Genomic DNA, 21,675 nt, shown 5'->3' with positions numbered 1-21,675 from the left:
ACAGCCCTAATAATGTTATTGTGAAGTTATTTTTGCTATAACAACTGTTAAATTAAAATCTGACATTGTGACAGCCTTATTTTGGACCCCATTGAACCTCATTGTATGGACAAAAATAGTTTTATTTAATATATCTTCTTTTGTGAACTATCTCTTTAATATTGTATATTGTTGGGTCTATGCAGTCCATGGTGATATTAATACATGTCATAAGGAGATTTTTGTTACTTTGGTGGTATATTTTGGTATTGCATTGAGTCATCAATTGATATCCAATGTAAATTCTGCTCTGTGAAATAAAACCAGTTGAGTAGCACTGCTTCATCGCACACCGTTTTCACATTATATGCAAACATTATGTCCCCTCCCCCTCTGCAGGCCTCAAAGGAGCGCATATCATAAAAAGAAGGTTTACAGCTGCAAAAGCAATGTCCTAGAGCTAGGCCATAGAAAGCAAGTGGTTAAAGATTTGAAAGGAGCTGGCTGCAAGGGTGGGATGAGGAAGGGGGCGTGCTCTGGGCACGGGCGCGTGGCAGAGAGAGCAGGTGGATGACGGGCAGCTGAAGAGTGGGGAGGGGGGAGGGGCACGTCCATTTTGGAGGACTCTTGGGGTTCAGAGAGACCCTGGAAAAAAGGCAGCCCCATCTGGAAGCAGGGTGGGGGCTGGGGCGTGAAAGAGATCTAGAGGGTGGTGTCTGACACTCTCTCTTTTGTTCTTCAGTAATGCAGCAGGGATGAGGGGTGCTCTCCTGCCCGTGGGGGGAGGGGCAGCCAAACAATAGTGCTGGTCGAGGAACTGAAAGCCTTCGACGTGGAGAGGCAGAGGGAAAGGGAAGAAAAGAAAGACATGATGGAAAGAAACGCCGACTGCCTACAGTAAATGCAATCAATTTACAACGCAAAACTATTTTTAATTCTCCATCTGGATGTCACATGTTGCATCACTGCCATCAGACTGCCATAGAGTTCAAGGATGCATGTGTTCAGTGCACACGCCATGGATGTATGTACTGGGTCTGTATGACAGTCGCAATGCGGTAATTCTCTTAATGTAATTGCTCGAATGATGGTCCATTACATCTCTGAGCCAGTCCACTCCCATCGGTACAGACAGTTCATCCTTCAAAACCAGTGTAACACACACTTCCTAACAAATGACACGAAAATCCCCAGCAAGTCTGCGGCAGAAAAACCCCTAAAGCTTCACAACACCGATCTATATTTATTCCTTGTGATACCAAGCATCAGCTTTTAGTACTGCACGGTGTCTAAAGCCAAAGAGAGGAGAGAGATTCATTAATCTTCATTAGCATGGTATCAGCCCTGGAGTACAGACTGCTGTGAGGGGAATAGACAGCACAAACACACTACATACATGGCAGAAGTGTCTCCTGAAACGCCCTTGTTCACTCTGAAAACATTCCTTAGGTCAGTGCTGGCTTGTTGTACCTGCACTAGCAGCTCTCCTTGGTGCTGAATTAATGGGGCATGGTGCTGAGCTGAGCTATAGGGAGGAGGCAGCCAGCACTGTATGGTCATACCTCACTGACCATGGGGGATGGGGAGAGGTTACAGCGGGGAGAAGGAGAGAGGAATGATGGCTTCCGTCTAAACTGATAAATGTGTGTCCTTGGGCGAAGGAAAACGTCAATAAACGCCTCCTGGTAATCCGCTTTTGCGTGTGGAACTTGATTCATGAGAAATAAACATAGATGTCTTGCTATTTGAAGTATTATTAGGAGATATGTAGCGCTGCTGCAACTATCTCCATTCAACTGACAGGGGAAGAAGTGAGAAATTGAAAGAAACCTGGCATGCAACAATGACTTTTAGATGTCTTTCTATCAGACCTATTGTTAAACAGAAGGGTACTGAACTCTGTATTATTGCAGTAATTGGTTATTTGTGCAATTATTCAACTCATGTGAAAAATGTATGAATTCTGGCTACGTGATATTTTATTTCTGGACAATGCTGCATCTAGACAATAAGGTGGAGGGTTGAGTCATTATTTCCTGGCCACCGCCTTTTCATGCTCCAGCACTTGTGGAGTACATCGCTCTCTGGTGGCCATACAACAATATAACATATAGGCACATAAATGTGTGGGCCGATAGAAAAGATAAGGTAATATAACGTCAGTGATCCCCTGAGGCACTGCTGCATTAAACATTAAACACAGGGAAAGAATAATATGGGTCTCTGAGTAAATACAATATAGAAAAGGAGTACATAAATACAAATCTTTGAGAGAAGAAAAAGGCAGAGATACAAAGTACTGTAAATTGTGCAAAAGGCTGAGGGAAGACAAGCAATGTGCAAAATAGGAATAGATGCATGTGTGTATATATAGAGTGGGTCTAACTCTTAATACATGGATATGTATACATAGGATTATCATAGGGTTTCGCATTAATTAAAGATATGTACATGAAAAAATACACTGCCTGGCCAAAAAGTCGCTGTTTGGATTTAAATAGGCAAATGCTCATATTTCACACATGAACTGGCTCCTCTGAGTCCAGACCTTAAATTCACTGAAAGTCTTTGGGATGTGCTGGACTCTAGCATTGACAATACATGACCAAAAATTGATGCACCTCTTGATGGAAATACATGTTGTGATGAAATGTGTCTTGTCTTCCTACATGGTTGTTTAAGAAATGAAAAGCTACACACTCCATCAATTAGGGTTAGAAGAACTGATGCCAAACATATAACATGCTAGAAACATAATAAACACTGCAATAATGATCCAACCATAGACTCTTAAGCATTTGCCTATTTAATTCCAAACAGCAACTTATTTTTTTGGCCGGGGCGGTGTAGCTGTGATAAATAGATTTAGATCTACATCCCACTAATTGCATTATGATAAAGTGCACCAGCAGCATTCTAATGCCTAATGCTGTTTTGTTAGGGATTATATAGATTTTCTAAATATTTAAGGGAAAAATCCATGACTATGGAAATCAGTAAATCTTGCCATAAGATTAGAAAATGTTTTTTTTTTCTCCTGTGCTCAAAAATTACAATGATTGTATCTAGATTAATATATTTCTAAAAATGTATATGGTGAAATATTTGTGAAATACTGAAATGGTAATGATTATACTTAATATACAAAATCTAATCTTAATTCTGTTTAGATAAACCACATTCCCATGCTGAAATAAAAATAGAAGTTCTAATGATTCACACTAAATACCCTATACAAACATTACAAACCATCAACTGTTAACCAAAGTTTCCAGTGGGAGTGCAGCCAAGTTCATGGTTTTCCCGTGGTTTGAAATTTTGCATAAATTCTAAAAATAAAAAAAAGTCTATTGAGATATTATACATTCAACTAACTGATAAAACTGTGCTAAATTATGAGTTTTGTGAGGGGGCCTTTGAGCTCTTTGACTGTTTATGATTATTACTACAAGTGATTTTCAAGTTGCAATTGTGTATAAAGCCTAACAGTGGCTGTAAAATATGTATTTAGGTATGGAGGTGGAATATTTTGAGTGAGATATTTGGATAGAGTTATTGGGCTTTTTTTTTTGGGCTATATTTGATGGGAGTTTGGGTTGGTTTTGTTAGACAGACCTGGCAACCCTGTCCAGTAGTGTGTTTTTGGCCATATTCCATTAGTATTCCATTAGTGCTTTTAACATGCCACCAAATAATAGAAGGCAACAAATTGCCAGCAGAAACCCACAGGGACCATTACAGTTTCCATTAAAACCAATACAATTCCCATTATAACAATTACAAATTCTATGCGGGTTTCAATTGTTTGGTTTTTTCAGCAGACTGTATGGTTGTGTGTAAATTTTATATTTGGTTTTATACAACATTTATTTAACTAAGTCGAGGAACTTACGTTTCAGACAAACATGTAGTTATTTCGTATGTCTTGGTAAGTTAGTTCTTTTCTTCTCAGTGAGACGAAGCCAAAACATCAAGATTCGCTTGTTAGAAAGCAACGCACAGACTGAAAGCCGGTCTGGATTGGCGTGTGTGAGAGTGGAGCGGATCGACAGAGATTTCCATTCCCACCACTCGAAGCGTTCAGTGTAATCACTCCGCCTCAGCTCTAGCCTACTCCGGGTTTTACATTTCCCCATGCGAGAAATATCCACCTTTGACCAAAACAACTAACGGCTGGATTCTAACGGTTAAAGAAACTCAATGATGAACTATAGCCTACTACTTAACAGTAAACATAATTTATTCTGATTGCTGCTATAAATAAATACATGTATATATTTCTTTAATATGCTGTGTTTGTCTTTTTATTAAAATGAAAAGCCTTATATTAACACCGTAACACTGTGTATGATAACAGATTGTCTTGTGGTGTCCTTGGTAATCTGCAAAATTAGCATTATTACTTTTTAAGTAGGAAAAACATTCATCAATTTATTTGCATTATCTATTCTAGAAATGATAAACATCGCAGATCCCCAAAGATAAAGACAGGTGCGTCATTGTAAACCGGTTTGGTGAGCTCGTCAACGGCGCCATTCGCCCCCAGACCGCGAGGAGGCGCTATTATGCGCCAAAGTGACACAAGGAAGCTAATGACTCCACTCCACAATAATATTACCAAAGTACAGGGAAACTGGAAAGGAGCTCTCCCTGTTTATATGGGATGGCAAGTCTAGCCAGCGAACGGAGGGCTTTTGCGCACAAGATTAACAGGTAGGGGAACTTCAGCGACTGTTGGACAGGAGAGGTGTTGTGCAGTAGCTGTTAGTTGTCCCGCGCATCGGGATTCACGCGAATGGAGAGATAAAGAGATCCGCCACGAGTTACACAGGGATGAACCTATTGTTTAGTTCAACTCGCCGCACTTCGCAACAGTGTGACACTGCAACTTACTTCAGTTTTACTCGTTTAACGGATAAAGTACTTTGCAATGAATACACGGGGGGTTCAAATCTGAAATGATTAACTCCGTGGGGATGAAAATATGATGCATTAAACTCCATGGACTGTAACGTGATGATGACTAGTGAAATCGGAACTACTCTTTTTATCTATTCAGACAGATATATCACTGGCGGTTCGGGAATGCGCTTAAGGCTGTCCCTTTTAAAACTTTAAAGTCAACACGTGTAATTTACACCTTGGATAGCGCTATGAAAGTTGAATGAAAGTTTTCTTTGAATTGTTATTATAACAGTAAACAGTGGGAAACTGCCGAGCAAAAATGTATCAGTAGTTCATTATAAGACCCAATACAAAGGATGCAACAATAAAGTAACAATGTTTTTTTGTAACAAGTCAAGAAGGGGATTATAATCCAGAAATAATTTTTGATTTTACTTGTTACGTGTAAAACTTTTAAAATCTACATTTTATATTGTAAATCTGTCTGTTCAAAATATATTAATGAATGTAATCACAGATGGTACCACTGACATGTTTTATGATCATAATTTATATGAGACTAGGCCTAGGGCAATTATTAATATTAGACCTTTCTAACATTATTATTAATTATGGTAGCTCTATCTGTATTATGACATGTTTTATGGAACTTTGACACACATACATAATCTGTTAGAAGGGCAAACTGAAGTGAAACGGCTAACATAAAAGTGTGTATATACACAAACTTTTATGATAGATTGCAATTAATCGATTTGACAGCTGTAGTTTTTCCCTGCTCATCAAGAGTTGATGGGAATCGACTCACTGTTTGCTGAGGAAGCATCTCTAGATCTTTCTCGATGGGTTCATAAAAACAGAGCGAAACAGCAGTATGTCTATGATGGATGTATTCAGGTGTTTATTCATGTTTGTGTATTTGTTGAGAGTGGTGTTCATTCATTGACGTAGACTAGAGCAACACTGATAATTTGATAAGGAGATTAAAATCACTCCAAATCAATGTGGCATATGGGACCTAAGTGAAATCTCGCAGTGCGGATGGAAGTAGACGAGCCTGCAGAGAGTGTCTTCAGGAGTCTTCCCTTACAAAAGCACTTTACTGAGATCGTAATACCATGGTACTTTCGTATGAACTCAGTTCTTACTATATCGATTCATATGGTACTGCTGGACAATGCCTTACATTTGTAAATAGATGCTCAAAAGGCGTGAAACCCGCGCATAGGCTTATGTTTCTTATAGTTATTATCTTTCTCTGTCTTCACCTCTGTGAGAGTGGACTCATTGTTTCCCTGCAGGATGTAGGAAAGGGTGGTGCGCCTCATTCCGCCCATTGCTTTTGAGAGCAGACTAGTTTTCCTCTTTCCTTCTGAAGCAGGAAATAGGAAGCCACGGTGCGATGCTCTGATTTTTTTGTCCTTAAGAAGTGTGCAACGCCTAAAGGTCGCACATTAGCATGCACTTATGAATGCTCTTAATTCTCATTGCAGTGCACTGTAAAACAAACAGCATGTTATTATCACTCTCAGCTTGATCCTGCTGGCCAGTCAGGCTTAGAGTTTGCCTTAACGCTCTTTTCCGTCAGTCACAGCTTTATAATTTCAGGAAATGGATAGGTAGTGAAGTGGCTTAACCCCTGGGAGGAGGCCACGTCCGTTCTTTGCACCACATCGGGGTTGGTTGAATGACAGGGCCTGATGCTGTAGTCGGCAGGGTTTTGTTAGCAGTGCAAAGTCTGGGTTCGTGCTTGGAGAACGGCAGCGGTGGTTAAGGTTAGAAAATGTGAAAGTGTTTGCTCATGCAGTACTCGCCATCACATCTGTGGACTTATTGAACCACAGTTATTACACTGTTCCTATTACACAGTTACTGAACCGAAATGAATCCACACTGAACTGATTTCAAGTGAATAATGACTGTGTACTATTGTCTTTTTGGAGCTGCTTTACAGCAGAATTGAATCTGTTTGCATCCTTGAATTGTTATTTTTTCTGTTTATTCCTGCACACCAGCTTATAAATGAACATGTACTTCAGTAACCTCCGTGTTTACTTCTGTATGACCATGTGCCATCTTTGTTATTGTTTTGCGCATAGGGGCCAGTTCAGGATCATAACCAGTTCACGCTCGAAATCTGAAATTGGCCACATTTAAAAATAATGTGAACAGCCAAACCAAAAACAGATCTGAGCAATATATCAGAATTAAGCATTAAGGCTTGCAGTGTGAATGTATATGTCTGTACCACAAACAGTGAAGAACAAACTGCTGAAATACATGCAGTTACTTACAGTTAGGTCTGACACTATATCAGATTTGAGTGCACGATTATTGTACACGACAAATTTACAGTATCAATATTATTGTGATATCTAAAAGAATAAAACAACAGCAATGCTATCAGTCAGATTCCTATCTAACTTGGTTTATTTAGTGTTTTTCTCTTTTTTGGCCTATGAATTGCACTCAAAATACTGTATAGTATGAAAAACAGTGCGCCAAGAGAGTATGTCAGAATTATTCAGGGCAAAAAAAGTAGGCAAAAAGCATCAAGATGACCTGCTACTTACTGCCTGTGGCGGGATTCTGAAGTGTGCATCCAGTGGACATGTTGCTATCCCATGAGGCCACGGGAGAAGATTTATAAATGGGAGTGAAGCGACACAACTGACGCTGTAGGTCTCATGACAGTGACAACCCTGATTCACTATGTCTAGATAAAATTCATTTTTTTCATCGACCGGGAAGCAATTACTTATTCAAAAAGAAGCTTCTCAGAGAGACTACAAGATTTCAGATGCAGCCACTGCATCAGCATGATTTAAAAATAAAATATATATGAATTTATGATGAGTGAAAACCAGCTATAATGTGCAATATCACCAGCTGCTATGGTTGCAAGTCAACCTGATACTGGCCTTGGATTATAGAATATTATCATATGTGTAATCTTAACGTAATATCATTATTACATTTTTATCATCGATACCGGTATATTGCAACACTCCTACATACTATACCACATGCATACTGAAATTTGCTTTAAATCCTTAACTCTTGAGCTATAGTGATATGGATAGGCTTCTTGCCCTAGCAAGCTTCACTAATGATGGGGCGTGTGTGTTTTGAAGGGAACTGGAGCATCTGCAGCTGTGTGTGTGTGTGTATATTTGTCTGTGAGAGCGAGGCAGTTTGAGTTTGTTAGAGAGCAGCTGCAGGCTATCTCTGAGAGGATGAGGGGTTAGTGGGTTATTGGGCTTTGTTGGGCATTAAAGCCTCACATTTGCTTTTAGTTCTCAAATTGGCTGCGCTGTGGCGTCCTGCCTGCTCTCTGCCAGCGGCTCAGCATCTCTTCAAACGTTCTGAGTTTGACCGTCGCCATCTAAGCAGCTGCCGGCTCTGGCCGCAGTAATATCTGATATCAACTCGTCTCGCTGTCTGTGTCTGATTCGTCGTGATCTTCTTGATGATTTTGTCATATGAGCTCCAGATGTGGTTATATAATGTCATGTAAATATAATAAATGTCCCTTTCCTGTCTTGTTTTGTGTCTCTCATAGGACAGTAGCGTCTGAGGTCAGGAAGCAGGTTTCCCGGGAATATGGCTCACCACAGCTGTCCAAAAAACGTGCTGGAGCTCATCAACCGGTTAGTGTGTATTTGTGTTTATGTATTTCTGCTTGTCTGCACATAGTCCTGTGGGCTCCTGTCAGGTCTTGAGTAAGACTGAGGGCGTAATTTAACAGTTTGCAGAATATTTGCTTTGAAAACAAACCTGGGGCGCAAGTCTTTAATGTGATATTGGGTTTTCTTGTTTTTCTGGAATTCAGCAAGATTAAGTTTAATATATAAATATTTACAATGTCGCATGCGTTTGCTTTTGTGAGGTTTCACTTGAGTGTATGTGTATATGAATGATTATATACTACCGTTTAAACGTTAGGAGTCAATAAGATTTTTGTAAAGACATAGCCTACACGTAAAGACATTTATGATGTTACAAAAGATTTCAATTTCAAAGGTATTAATTATTATTATACTACAGGGCCGTTGAATGCTTGAATCTGATTGGTTGACGAATGTTCTAAGGTGTGCATTATTTTCAGGGAAACGCACGGCTAAAGTAGTTCCAGGCAGGTCTTGACCGCATTACAGTTCCATATCACTTCGCGTAGTCAACTGTAATAACGGAAAATAGGATACAATTCATAACAAGAAAAAGCATTTAGCCCCATGCGCTTGATCTGCAATTTTCAATGTCTAGCTTCACAATCAATAGAAACATGCAGTTTAATTTTAATAAATAAAGTATATAGTCCTATCTATATTATAATCAATAGAAAATTAAACTGAATATAGGCTAAATAAATGGATAGTCCTGCAGTACGGATTTTTATTGCAGATAATAACAAATAAATAATTATTGATAGGCCCACTTGTTAAAAGGGCTTTGTGTTTCATTTATTTGGCTATAATCTACTGTCATCTGTCAATGAAAAAAAAAAGAATGAACAAATTAATTAAAACGAATTAAATGAATAAATAATAATATTGACGCACATGCTTTCCTGTCTCATTATTGCAACATCTCTCTCTAATAACTGCATTAATAACTGCATAAAGCCGGGGATACACTTTAAGGCCGGTTATGAATGTAATTTGATACGTATGACTGATCATGCCCAAACGCGTGTTCAGCGCGTTCAGTCTGTGTTCAAAGTCGATGAAAACAGTCAGAGAATGTGTCAGCTAGTCGTGTGTCCCCAGCATTAGTCTGCTATCAGTGGCTCAAACCTCCGTTACTAACTCTAAAATGACGTTTTGGAATTAGCAACGGAGGCATGGGATTAGATGCGTAAGAAATTAGTCCTACATACAAGAGCGTTTTAATGACAAAAACTTTACAAACGTCTTGAGATACATAATCTGAACAATGTTTCGAGGTGTGGTAACTGTAGTATAAGCGGAATAATTGACTTCAGGCCGTTGAATTATTAGAAAAATAATGCACACCAAGGTGTAACGGCCACTCCGCTTCGCGTCGTGACCGCATTACCACCTCGGGTGTGCATTATTTTTCTAATAATTCAACGGCCTGTCGTCAATTATTCCTTACTTATTTACTCACAGAAATGATTTACTTTTTAAAATATATTAAAATTGAACAGTTATTTTAAATTATAATAATATTTCATTATATTAATATTTGTTTACTATATTTGTGGTCAAATCAATGCAGCCTTGATAAGTGTAAGAGAAATCTTTCAAAAACATTTTAAAAAATCGTACCGAATCCAAAGTTTTGAATGGGGAGTGTATGTTAAAAAAAAAAATCAAACCAAGTGGCATCTATAGCACAACACAAGTACACTTTCAAATAAAAACAAAAAAACAGATAAAACAATAGATATACTATTCAAAATGAGAAGAAAAAAATGATTTGGTATTGGAAAATCTGTATACCATGTTTCGAAGATGAACGAAAGACTTATGGGTTTGGAACGATAACAGAGTGAGTAAATAATGACAATTATCATTTCTGGGTGAACTATCCCTTTAATACTATAATACGAAATACCAAATTGGTATTATCCCATAATCCTGTGTTTTCCATTCTGTGACAGTTGAGCTAAAAAATAAAGATGGCATCTGAAAGTTAAGGTTTGTGTGTAAATGTATGTTTTTGACCAACGTTTTCCACTTTTGATGTCATTTCTAGCGAGAAATTACTATTGTAGTAATTCAATATTCACTTAGTTATCGCCAAAGACAAAGTTCTCTCTATTTCGTTATAGATCATTAAACCGTTACGCTGCCTCAGTAGAGCTGCATGATTAATCGTTAAATCATTATTTTAAGAGATTTGTTGAAAAATGAACAAAGTGAGGTCTTTATGAGTGAGTCATTGAATTATTCACTCAAACAGATTTAAGTAAATATGAAGAGTTCAGATGCAAAAGCCTCTAAGTGCCATCTGAAATTTTCTTCTAATGATCATTTTTATCAAGCTTGTATATTTAAGTTCAGTAAATTCACTTAAATGGCAATGAAAATGACCTATTAATTGTCATTTAAGTGAAATTACTGAACTTAAATATACGAGCTTGATAAAAATGATCATTCTAGAGGAAATTTTAGATGGCACTTAGAGGCTTTTGCATCTGAACTCTTCATATATTTTTAAGATGGATGGCAGCAATATTTTGTCAGAACCTCTAGTAAATGATTTGTTATTCTGTTCAGTTGTCTATTCACTATTGCGGGAGAATCGTGATTCTGTTTAAAAAAAAAAAATCATGATTCTCAATTTATTCTCAATGCTATTCAGAATTCTGTCCGAAATCAGTTTCGTGAGGTGCCATCATGTGCAAACACTGCCTCCGAAGTCATTGCCTGATAGGGCAGAGAGGCAAAAAGTCACTGCCTTTGCTTTTTTAAGCAGCCTTTAAAGTCAAAAATGGATCTGAAAAGTTAGTTCTGAGAAAAGGGATTGCATAATTTGTTTGTAGATGCCACACGGTTTCAATGTGTTGTATCTAATGCAATGCAGTTCAGGCAGTTTTAAGAGTGACCTAATGTCAAATTATGTTTGGCACCTTTGTATACAGTATATGTGATTGTAGAAGGGAATATAAAGGGGAAGTTGAATTGGCCACAAGCCACAATCACTTCCTCATGTTTTCCCCCAACACAAGGTTATTTTGAAGTTTTCTCTGTACTTTTTTAATGCATTGTTGGTAATTCTGAAACTGCCCTGAGAAGCTATAAGTGTCTCATTATTTAGTCAAGCCTCCATTTAAAAAAATAAATAGATACACTGTTACAACAGCAAGTATATTGCTGCACTGAAGCTATTTAAATGGGTCATATTACACAGAATATAATTTTTGAAGATATAAAGAGTTCATTGTACCATGAAAACATTCTGAAACTTAACTCATAACTTCTGCCCTAGTGAAAGACCATTTATTGAAACTAAGCTGCAAAAACGTCCGCAATTTTTTTAATATTAGATTAATACGATAACACATGAACAAGCAGAAAAAAGTTTGCCAGTTTATTTTTTGAGTCTGCGAGATGGATGAGAGAGAGAAAAAAGCTAAAAGTTTGGCACTAAAACTTTACTGTAAGTGAACATAAAATAAATGATAAAAAACTGGGCCAGTACGTTTTTTATTTTTATTTAAAGAAATTAGTACTTTCTATTGAGAAAGAATGCATGAAATTATATTTGTATGTGAATTACTGTTCTTTTGAACTTTCTATTCATCAAAGAATCCTGGAAAAAAAAAATCATAGTTTCCACAATAAAATATTAAGCAGCACAACTGCTTTCAACATTGGTAATAATAAGAAACATTTCTTGAATATAAATTTAGAAGGATCATGTCACTGAAGCTTTGACATTACAGAAATAAATTACATTTTAAAATATATTGCAATAGAACACGGTTATTTTAAATTGTAATCATAATTTCTTAATCTAACTGTTTTTACTGTAGTTTTTGATTGAATAAATGCAGCCTTGATGAACATAAAAAAAAAACCTTTGAATGGTAGTGTACATAAATATATACAAACATATGTAGATATACGTACATAAAGAAAATACAGTTGCCCCAGAAAGTATTTGGACAGTTAAGCAATGCTTGTATGTGAATTAATTTGATCAAAATATAATTCAGTCGTTTGCTGGAGTGTTCAGAGTGAGTCAGGTCCGGGGGTGATGTTTTTTTGTGTTTTTGACGATTTTGTTTGATCTCGTCAAACGTATTCTTTGTCTAGGTGCCTCTGACGGAGGCGGTGGAGCCAGTGGACTATGAGGAGTACGTTAGCAGCCATCCACCCGGAGCAGAGGCCGGACCCCTCAGACAGCTCCTGGAGTTCCCCAGCGATGACCTGGAGCTGCTGCTGCAGGAGAGAGAGTGTGCTACCATAGAGCCGCCTGTCCCTGAGGAGGAGTGAGTCACACACACACACACACACACACACACACACACACACACACACACACACACACACACACACACACACACACACACACACACACGGCTCACTATAATGAACCTTGTCCTTCCTCACTGCTAATCAGGTAATCTCATCATCTTGGGTAAGCCATGCTGTGCTGCCTGTGAGTGCACTAATACCCCTTTCCACCGACACCGTTCCTGTACGGGTTCCCAGCCTTTGTCCGTTCTCGAACCGTTCAGTGCATTTCCACTGCAGATCGGTTCAACACCGGCCCTAAAAACTTTCTGGTCTTGAATGGAGCGAGGGATGGAGAAAGGCTGTCAATGGCAGTCTCGTTGAACGATGTAATAATGTTGCACTACATTGCTCTTTATATCTGAATATATAAACCTGTGCAAAAGTGAGAGGGACTCAGCATGTGAGAGAGCGAGTGAACGGCTTTAGTTTCAGTTTATCTCCAAAGAGGACACATGAGAGTACCAGGAGTTTATTCGAGCTAGTATCACTCCCGGGACTGTGAGCAGCAAAACAGAAGTGCTGCACTGATTTTAGCCTGTTTATAGTCGGGTAAGCAACACGTAGCATCGTTATGTCAACGTTCGTTCCTCAACACACTGCAGGCTTGCCTTGCTGAGAACAGGCTGTGGCTCCAGAACGTGAACCGTTCTGGTTTAAAGGGGTGTGAGGGTATCTGGGGGTTTGACTATCTTTTTTTGCACTCACTGTTGATAGCTCTCTGGACCCCAGAGTGAGGGATGCCTTGGGGGTCTACACTGACGACTGGCTCATCATCCAGAGGAAGTGAGTATTCTTCTTCATACATGAGACTGGCCTGTAGAATATACACAGTACCTGTCAAAAGTTTGGACATACCAGCTTTTTCAGAAGTGTAGTGACCAAAAAACGTTCAACAAATCTACATTTTCAATCAACTACATGTAGTGCATCCTGGGATGCTTTTTAATCACTATTGAAGGAGTTTCGATGTGTACTCTAATGTTAAAAAACTTTTGTGCAATTTTTTTTCTCATGTTCACCAAGGGTGCATGTATTTGAGCAAAAATACAATAAAAACAGTAATATTGTGAAAATTATTACAATTTCTTTAATAATATTTGTGAAATATTTATTACAAGTTCTTTGATGAATAGAAAAACAGCATTTATTTTAAATCTAAATCTTTTGTAACATTATAAATGCCTTTACCGTCACTTTTGATCAATTTAATTCTTCCTTTCTGAAGAAAGTTATTAATTTCTTTAAAAAAATAAAAACAACTTACTGACCCCAAACTTTTGAATGGTAGTGTGTGTATGGGGTTAGAATTGTTGCATTATTCCAAATAAATAGATTGAGATTCACAAATAAATGTTAAGAGATTCACCAAAAAAAATCAAATTCATTAATTAAGATCCACAAATACATGTGAAGAGTTTCACAAAAATTTGTAAAATTCACAACAACAACAAAAAAATTATTTTCAAATAAAACATTTTTTTTACCAATGTGTTTTATGTCAGAAAGCGATTCACAAATGCATAGAAAGCGATTCACAAATGAATTCCTGGCAGAGTTGTGTTTTTGTCATAAAACACACTTGCAAATTCATTTTCATTTTATTTATTTGCCTTAATATTTGTGGATCTCAATCTATTTATCTGGAATAATGCAACAATTCTAACCCCTTATGTATGCTGGGCACGTCTTGTTGAACTTTTCTCTTTTCTTCATCAGTCCAAGTCAAAATTTAGTTTTGTTGAGAAGTTCACACATAGGTACAGATTTATTTTCTCTACAAAACTAAATTAAATCATAAACGAGATTTTGCTTAAAAGCCTTTAAACCAAAAGATTTTAAGATTTAAAAAACATTTAGTTTGTTTATACTTTGACTGGTAGTGTATGACATTGATGCTTACTGGAGGACAAGTAGAAACATGCTGCTGTGTGGTCTCTCAGGTATCAACGATACAGCACGACACAGACGCCTCATAACTCTGAGCGGCAGCGGGAGAAGCAGAAAGGACTCATCAAACAGACCTTTGAGCTGGATGAGGCAGCCATTGACCGTCAGGATGAGCAGGTGATTGTCTGTTACCGTGGCCTATAAGGGCCCTTTCACACCTACCTTGTTTGGTCCGGATTTTCTGACTTTTCAGTTTGATCCGAATCAAAATGACAGGTGTGAAACCTCCGGGTAACTTTGAGGGTAACCACGGTCTGGACCAAACAGACGAAATTTGGTCTGACGAAAAGAGGTAGTCTCGGTCCGGATCAAACTGAACAAAGGTTTGGTTCGTTTCTAGTGTGAAAGCATTTTCTGTACGGTTCGGACTTTCAGACCATTTACAGGAAGTTCCGGTGGTTCTCTCAGGATTGCTTGCAGTCTTCTCCTCCTTTCCTGCCGGCGACGATTAAATGTTCGCACAACGAGGAGGACGTTCATTTGGCGAATTTGAACTTGCCTCGAGTAGTTGGTGCTGCAGGGAGTAATGCCATAATAATAACAGTATAGTGGCAACGATATGCGTCTGTTCATTCATTCTTGTCAAAGTTACCCACCGAATTGACAACACACTGGCGTCAGACTCACGTCCGTTTACAAACCAATCAATGTCAAGATGCTGCCCACATAGATGATGACGACAGGATGCAAGTATGTCATGTAAAGTTCTTTAGTGCGCTCGCATAATTGCAATGTGAAACCAAAACTTGCAGAATATATAAAATGTATCAAAACGTGAACTTTGGTTCGGACATTGGTGCGGACTTTCAAGTAAAAGTGCGTGTGAGACAAGATTTTCCAGTCCTATTCCTCTTTCTTCTCCCAATCATTTACTAAGTTTACATTTAGAAAGTACAAAAAAAGCAAGAAATAATAATGATAAATGATCTCCCAAACGATTATTTATTTTATTTATTTGTATTCAATAAAAATAATAAAAAGTGAAACTGAGAAATTGCTTGGATAAATGATCAAATTGTTGTACAATATTTTCTTTTCTTTTTTGTGTTATTTTATTAAATTATTATTAAATTAAAGAATGTTGTAAGTGAAACTGAAAAATAAGGATCATTATGGTCTTTGTAAAATAATGATTGGATTTAAATTCAATTAACATGTTAAACTAAGAAATTGCCAGGATAAACTGTTATTTTATGGTTCTAATAAATGGGTAATGACAGGTTTGTGTCTGTGACAGGATGACTCCAAGAGGAACTCTGTGTCGCTAGAAGAGACGCCGCGGGGGAGCTGGGCCTCCAGTATATTTGACCTGAAAAACTCCACGCCTGATGCGCTGCTGCCGTCTGTGCTGGAGCGCACGGCTCCGGAGGACATGGACCGCCGCAACTCCGAGAACCGCCAGCACAGCCGCCACACTGATCTGCTGGGACTTTACCCTGCACCGGATGAGGTCTGAAATCATTCAAGTCAGTGTGAGACTGTGTGTGAAAGAAAGTAGAGTCTTCTGTGTAGGAGACGATGAGTGACACTCAACACTTTTATGTAGGAGAGCTGTCAAACGCTGAAGTTCAAAAGCAGAGACGTCTCTCTGATGATCCATCTGCGATTTTGTTTGATCTTGTCAAACATATTCTTTGTCTTTCCTCCGTCTCTTGCTCCTCCGCATCGTCGCTGCTCATCCTCTCGCTTTATGTCTGTGTACACATTGTTTCTGATGACTGAGCAAACGTTGCCATGGTGCTGACTGAGCCGTAGTCACGATGACGGTTCTTTGTGTTCGACAGGACGAGGCCGTCGAGAGGTGTGCCGCCCCTGAGGTGCCCAAAGAGCACACCGGCCAGAGGATCATGGTCAAGTGTTTGTCGCTCAAGTAAGGCTCTCAAGCAGCCCATCCAATCATTCAGTCATTTTATTGCTGAGGTCAACAAGTGGCTGTTGACTGACAATTTTACACAGACAAATCAAACATTTGTTTTCAAAATCTAAAGTTTTTGCTTATACTCTTTGATGTACTCTTGATATTCCAGTAATCTAATGTTAAATGACAGTTCAGTGTTGTTCTTTTTAGTCTGTGCTAACTCAGATTAGTTTCAATAATAAAAACTCTGGACTATCAGTCTTGTTCAGTTCTTTTGGAGTCCTTGCTCAGAAAGCTGAATTAATTTGTTTCAAATTAGTCCCTTAGACAATATACTTCCGATCTAGCTATGCTATCTTCTTCTACCCTAGTTAGTACATGTATTTAAAAACAAAAATAGTGGCTACTGAATTAACACCCAGTCAAGAATTCACAATTCTTGCGGCAACATCAGTCCTAACTCTTTCTACAGTTTCTACAGTCTCTGGACAAACAGACATTCTTTATCAATTCCTACAGACTCCAGAGAAAGGACCAAACCTTATGCTAAATGTTTATGGCTCCTACAGTCTTGGAAGTGTTTCAGATATTTTCTATTTCAATCGATATTTTTGACAACACTACTTTGCACTTAGTTTATTATTTCAGATGCCTTTTTAAAAGACTACAATTTACAATCTACAGAATGTAGATAATATTATATATAAAATTGAAGTTACAATCCAATGCTGAAATCTGCTGGGTGTTAATAATGTCAAGCCCCGACTGTATTCGTTGATTGAGATTTAACACACCTTCTGATTACACATTCACCCTGAAGAGTTAAGCCAACTGCAGTGTGATCTGACTCACTGTGGTTGTTCTTCCAGATTTGAGATTGAAATCGAGCCAATATTTGGATCACTGGCTCTGTATGATGTCAGAGAAAAGAAAAAGGTATGACTAAATATTCATAACCTTTCTCATCCCAAGGCGTCATATACTGACGCTTTTGACATTTCGTCTACATCGAACGCACATGGCACCCTTTAGCGTCAATATGAGACGCAGATAGATATGGGCCAGAAGGCGCCTCCTAGCGGTCTAACCCTAACCCTACACTAGACCTAAACCTACCCATAACCGAACAAAGCTCTGTGCGAGTCATATTGACGCTAAAGGCTGCCATGTGCGTTCGATGTAGACGAAATGTCAAAAGCATCAGTATATGACGCCCTAGGATGAGAATGCGTTGAAATGTTTGTTACTGAAAAGGTTGTGGGTTCAAATCCTGTGACGGGTTCATGATCATTCATATGCTGCATCCCTTTCATCCATGCTCCTGTCCTCCCTTAGATTTCTGAGGATTTTCACTTTGACCTGAATTCGGATCAGATAAAAGGCTTGCTCCGACCCCACACCCCCAACGTAGCCATCTCCACCCTGGCCCGATCTGCTATCTTCTCCATCACATACCCATCTCCTGACATCTTTCTAGTCATTAAGGTATGTCCAGCAGGGGGCGCAGTGCCACATGTCCTATAGAGGGTGCAGGAGGAACTCTAGGACAGGGGTCGCAACCAATGGCATGCATAGCTAAAGAGGTGTATGTATTCAGTTTAAAGTCCCTCTTTAAGTCCCTCAAACTTGCATACAGACGTACATTATGAGGTAACAGTCGCACAGCCTCTTTTATTTAGTTAGGAGTTATAAATACTAAAATATTTTCACTGCAAATAAATATGCATTTTATGCATTATTTATATATACACTAACTTAATATTCAGCAAGAATGCATTAAATTGATCAAACATAACATTAAATGTTATGTTATGTAACAAACTTATGTTACAAAAGATTTCTATTTTAAATAAATACTGTTCTTTTGAACTTTCTATTCATTAAAGAAAAGATATTGAATCAGTTTCCACTAAAATAAGCAGCACAACTGTTTTCAAAAAGGAATTCTATGCATCAAGATATTTTTCATGAGAATGTCAGGACTTTAAGCTTTAGAGAGGTTGGATGAGGCAACAAGACGAGGAACTATATCAAACAAGTTTTTACCAACTATTCTTTAGTTCTTTAGTCTTGTTGGCTGAAAAAGACAAAGGAAATGCTTGTTTTCCTGAGTCCTGACATAAGCCGGTCACTGTGGATATATGTGTGTGACAGTTCTGTCACCTGGCCTCAGGCCTTTGGGACATCCTTATTGTTGAGCTCTGCTGTATTTGTGTTTCAGCTGGAGAAAGTCCTTCAACAGGGAGATATTGGCGAATGCTGTGAGCCATACATGGTCATGAAGGAATCCGACTCCACTAAGGTACGAGTGTACCATGGGTTTTTGCATGAGTATTTCATCAGACACATCTGGCATGATTATGGTATCCTCTGAGCGTTTCTCAACTTGATCTGGACTACTGCAATATTTGTCATTCTTTTTCAATATGAGCAAGGTCCAGTAGATGCTGGAGCCCTTTACTGTCACTGTATAATTCTGCTGCCAAGTTGCTTTTTTTGGTTGTTTGAAATGGCATGATAAATGCTGCTCATCCATTACCTTTACATGGGGGCTGTGTAGCCCAGATGGTGGTTCTGAATTGATTTACTGTTTTTCAACTTTGTGTGTATGTGTGTATGCAGCATAAGGAAAAGCTGGAGAAGTTGAGGACTCAGGCCGAGCAGATGTGCTCTAGGCTGGGGCGTTTCCGGATGCCGTTTGCCTGGACCGCAATTCATCTGCTGAACATCGTCAGCAGCGCTGGAGGGATAGACCGCTCAGATTCAGACTCAGACACAGGTATAAACCAGAGTCAACACACTTTTTGTTTTAAAGTTAACTTTTTATTGATTTCTTATAAGTAGTCACCTTGAAGATGTCCCTGAAATTAACACACACAAGGGATAGGCATTATGTTTACAACCAGGGCCTAAAATTTACCTTTTGCTACACCTGCCAATTTAAGAAAATTTACCAGCTATAAATATTTTTAACAGATTAATCCTTATTAAAGTTAGAAAAGTTATTTAGTCAAGAGCAAAGAGTGATTTTTCTTTGTCTTCTGTTGATTGATTAACATTAAAAACACAGACAGCAGCTGGAAAATTAGGCTGCTGTCACTTTAAGAGCTAATGCATGGATTCAATATACTGTTACACATGCGTTTTATTTCTCAACTGTTTACGTTCAGTAAAGACATAACTGACTATGTTATGTTTACTAGGATACTCGCCAAAACGGGAAGTTTGAATATGTCTGTTCAAGTGCGAGACGTGAAAGAGAACTCTATTCACTATCCACTATATTTTTGGGTGCGTGCTTCAGATGTTTAAACTTCCCACACGCGCGAGTAACGAATTGAGTTCTCTTTCGTGTCTTTTTGTGCTTCAGTAATTCAGTTGGCAAGGCTTAAACTTTCGTGACGATGCAGCACAGCCCCTTCAAATGTCCCGAGCGTCTTTCATGTTTGTTCATATTTTTACGATTTTGCATTGTTAAAATGTATAAAAATGTACCAGCCAACTGGTGATTGACACCATATCATATACTCGCAACTTATATCTGTATATTTGTTAGCATTTTTCCAATATTTGACAAATGTGCTCCATCATTTTGATCCAGAAATACATTAGCTGTGTCTCATTTCAAAGGGTGCGTTCTCCAGAGGTCCCATTTGTCTGCCGCAATATGTACTAACATGAATCATTTGAACATTGTGCTTACAGCTGTAATTAATTTCTGTAATTACATCTATATTCACACAGTTGACTCACCCTTAAACTTACCCACACCAACAAACCTGTCATAACCGTAGCCGGATCCCACCTCAACAGCAGCACAAGTGTTTTGCATTTTAATGTCAAAAACAAATAATTGTTAGATACAATGTACTTATTGTGTTTATAAGTACATATTAATTATAGACTCTTAATATAACATGTGACTGTTATATTGAATATAGATATTCTATATTAAATATTTAATGTCACCCAGCCCTAGTAGCATGACTCAATTATATAACAAACAGCATTTTGTCCTTCCTTACAGAGCGTAAGGGGACATGGAATGAGAGGAAGAAGAAAGGTTTTGAGAGGATGAGTGTAGGAGAGGACATGTGCAACTTCACAAACTTCCGGCCAGCCACTCTCACTGTCACCAATTTCTTCAAACAGGTCAGATCTCGATTTTTTTTTTTGTGTGTGTCTTGTGTTCTGCTGATGGTAGTGTATTAGCATGATGTATTGTTTCCCTCACTAAATGAATGCTGGGTGTTTCTGTGGCGCTACAGGAGGGGGACAGACTGAGTGATGAAGACTTATATAAGTTCTTGGCAGACATGAGGAGGCCGTCATCTGTCCTGCGTCGACTCAGACCTGTGACGGGTACCTGGCTGCACTTATTTTTTACCTCCGTTATATTATTTAAGCATTTTATCACACCCCGTCGGTCTCTTTCTCCGTCTAGCTCAGTTGAAGATAGACATCTCCCCGGCTCCAGAAGCCCCTCACTACTGTCTGTCTTCAGAGCTGCTTCACGTGAAGCCTTATCCTGACCCACGCGTGCGCCCCACCAAAGAGGTGCTGGAGTTTCCCGCTCGCTACGTCTACACCCCACACACTACCTACAGGTAATAGAGCAGATAATAAATCTGAAAGTGTCATATAAGTATATTAATGTATCATAAAACTACATTTGTGAACACATGTGAACTCATATGATGGGTGAAAACAAAAGTCCCTTTAAGGCAAGTCATTTCACTTGTGGCTATCTTTGAAACGCCTCACGGCAGCTCCTGTTTCTTTGAATGGGGAACCATTAAATTCTCCAAAGCTGTTCAAGCTTTTGATTCAATTTCATATTTGAAATCACCACTGAAATCTGATAACAACTGTCTCATAATTTCCATAGCAACTAGAGCTTCTAAGGGCAGCGTATGCAATGACTTTACGAATTGGCGATTGGTTCTTTTATTTAGAAGGCGGGACTTATTCTGCCATATTGCACTTTCTCCCATT

The 21,675-nt window shown here is 38.5% G+C and overlaps 1 protein-coding gene across 2 annotated transcripts in view; it reads left to right on the top strand.

Annotated features, from left to right (window-relative positions):
* The first annotated feature begins 4,528 nt into the window (after positions 1–4,528).
* dock6 (dedicator of cytokinesis 6) overlaps positions 4,529–21,675 on the top strand; it is a 53,474-nt gene continuing 36,327 nt past the window's right edge. Inside the window, exons 1-14 of one of the 2 annotated variants that reach the window (XM_079883185.1) lie at positions 4,529–4,692; positions 8,447–8,534; positions 12,672–12,847; positions 13,590–13,658; positions 14,816–14,939; positions 16,060–16,272; positions 16,607–16,692; positions 17,550–17,616; positions 18,016–18,165; positions 18,902–18,982; positions 19,303–19,459; positions 20,708–20,832; positions 20,949–21,042; positions 21,125–21,287. In XM_079883185.1, coding sequence (XP_079739311.1) covers positions 4,643–4,692; positions 8,447–8,534; positions 12,672–12,847; positions 13,590–13,658; positions 14,816–14,939; positions 16,060–16,272; positions 16,607–16,692; positions 17,550–17,616; positions 18,016–18,165; positions 18,902–18,982; positions 19,303–19,459; positions 20,708–20,832; positions 20,949–21,042; positions 21,125–21,287 — 1,643 coding nt within the window. In that variant the 5' untranslated portion in view covers positions 4,529–4,642. The remainder of the gene's footprint in view (positions 4,693–8,446; positions 8,535–12,671; positions 12,848–13,589; positions 13,659–14,815; positions 14,940–16,059; positions 16,273–16,606; positions 16,693–17,549; positions 17,617–18,015; positions 18,166–18,901; positions 18,983–19,302; positions 19,460–20,707; positions 20,833–20,948; positions 21,043–21,124; positions 21,288–21,675) is intronic. The other variant, XM_079883186.1, reaches the window with a different exon arrangement.

Source organism: Squalius cephalus (genome assembly GCF_949319135.1).
Source record: "Squalius cephalus genome assembly, chromosome: 1".
Taxonomy (NCBI): domain Eukaryota; kingdom Metazoa; phylum Chordata; class Actinopteri; order Cypriniformes; family Leuciscidae; genus Squalius; species Squalius cephalus.
This window is presented reverse-complemented; position numbering and strand designations above follow the sequence as displayed.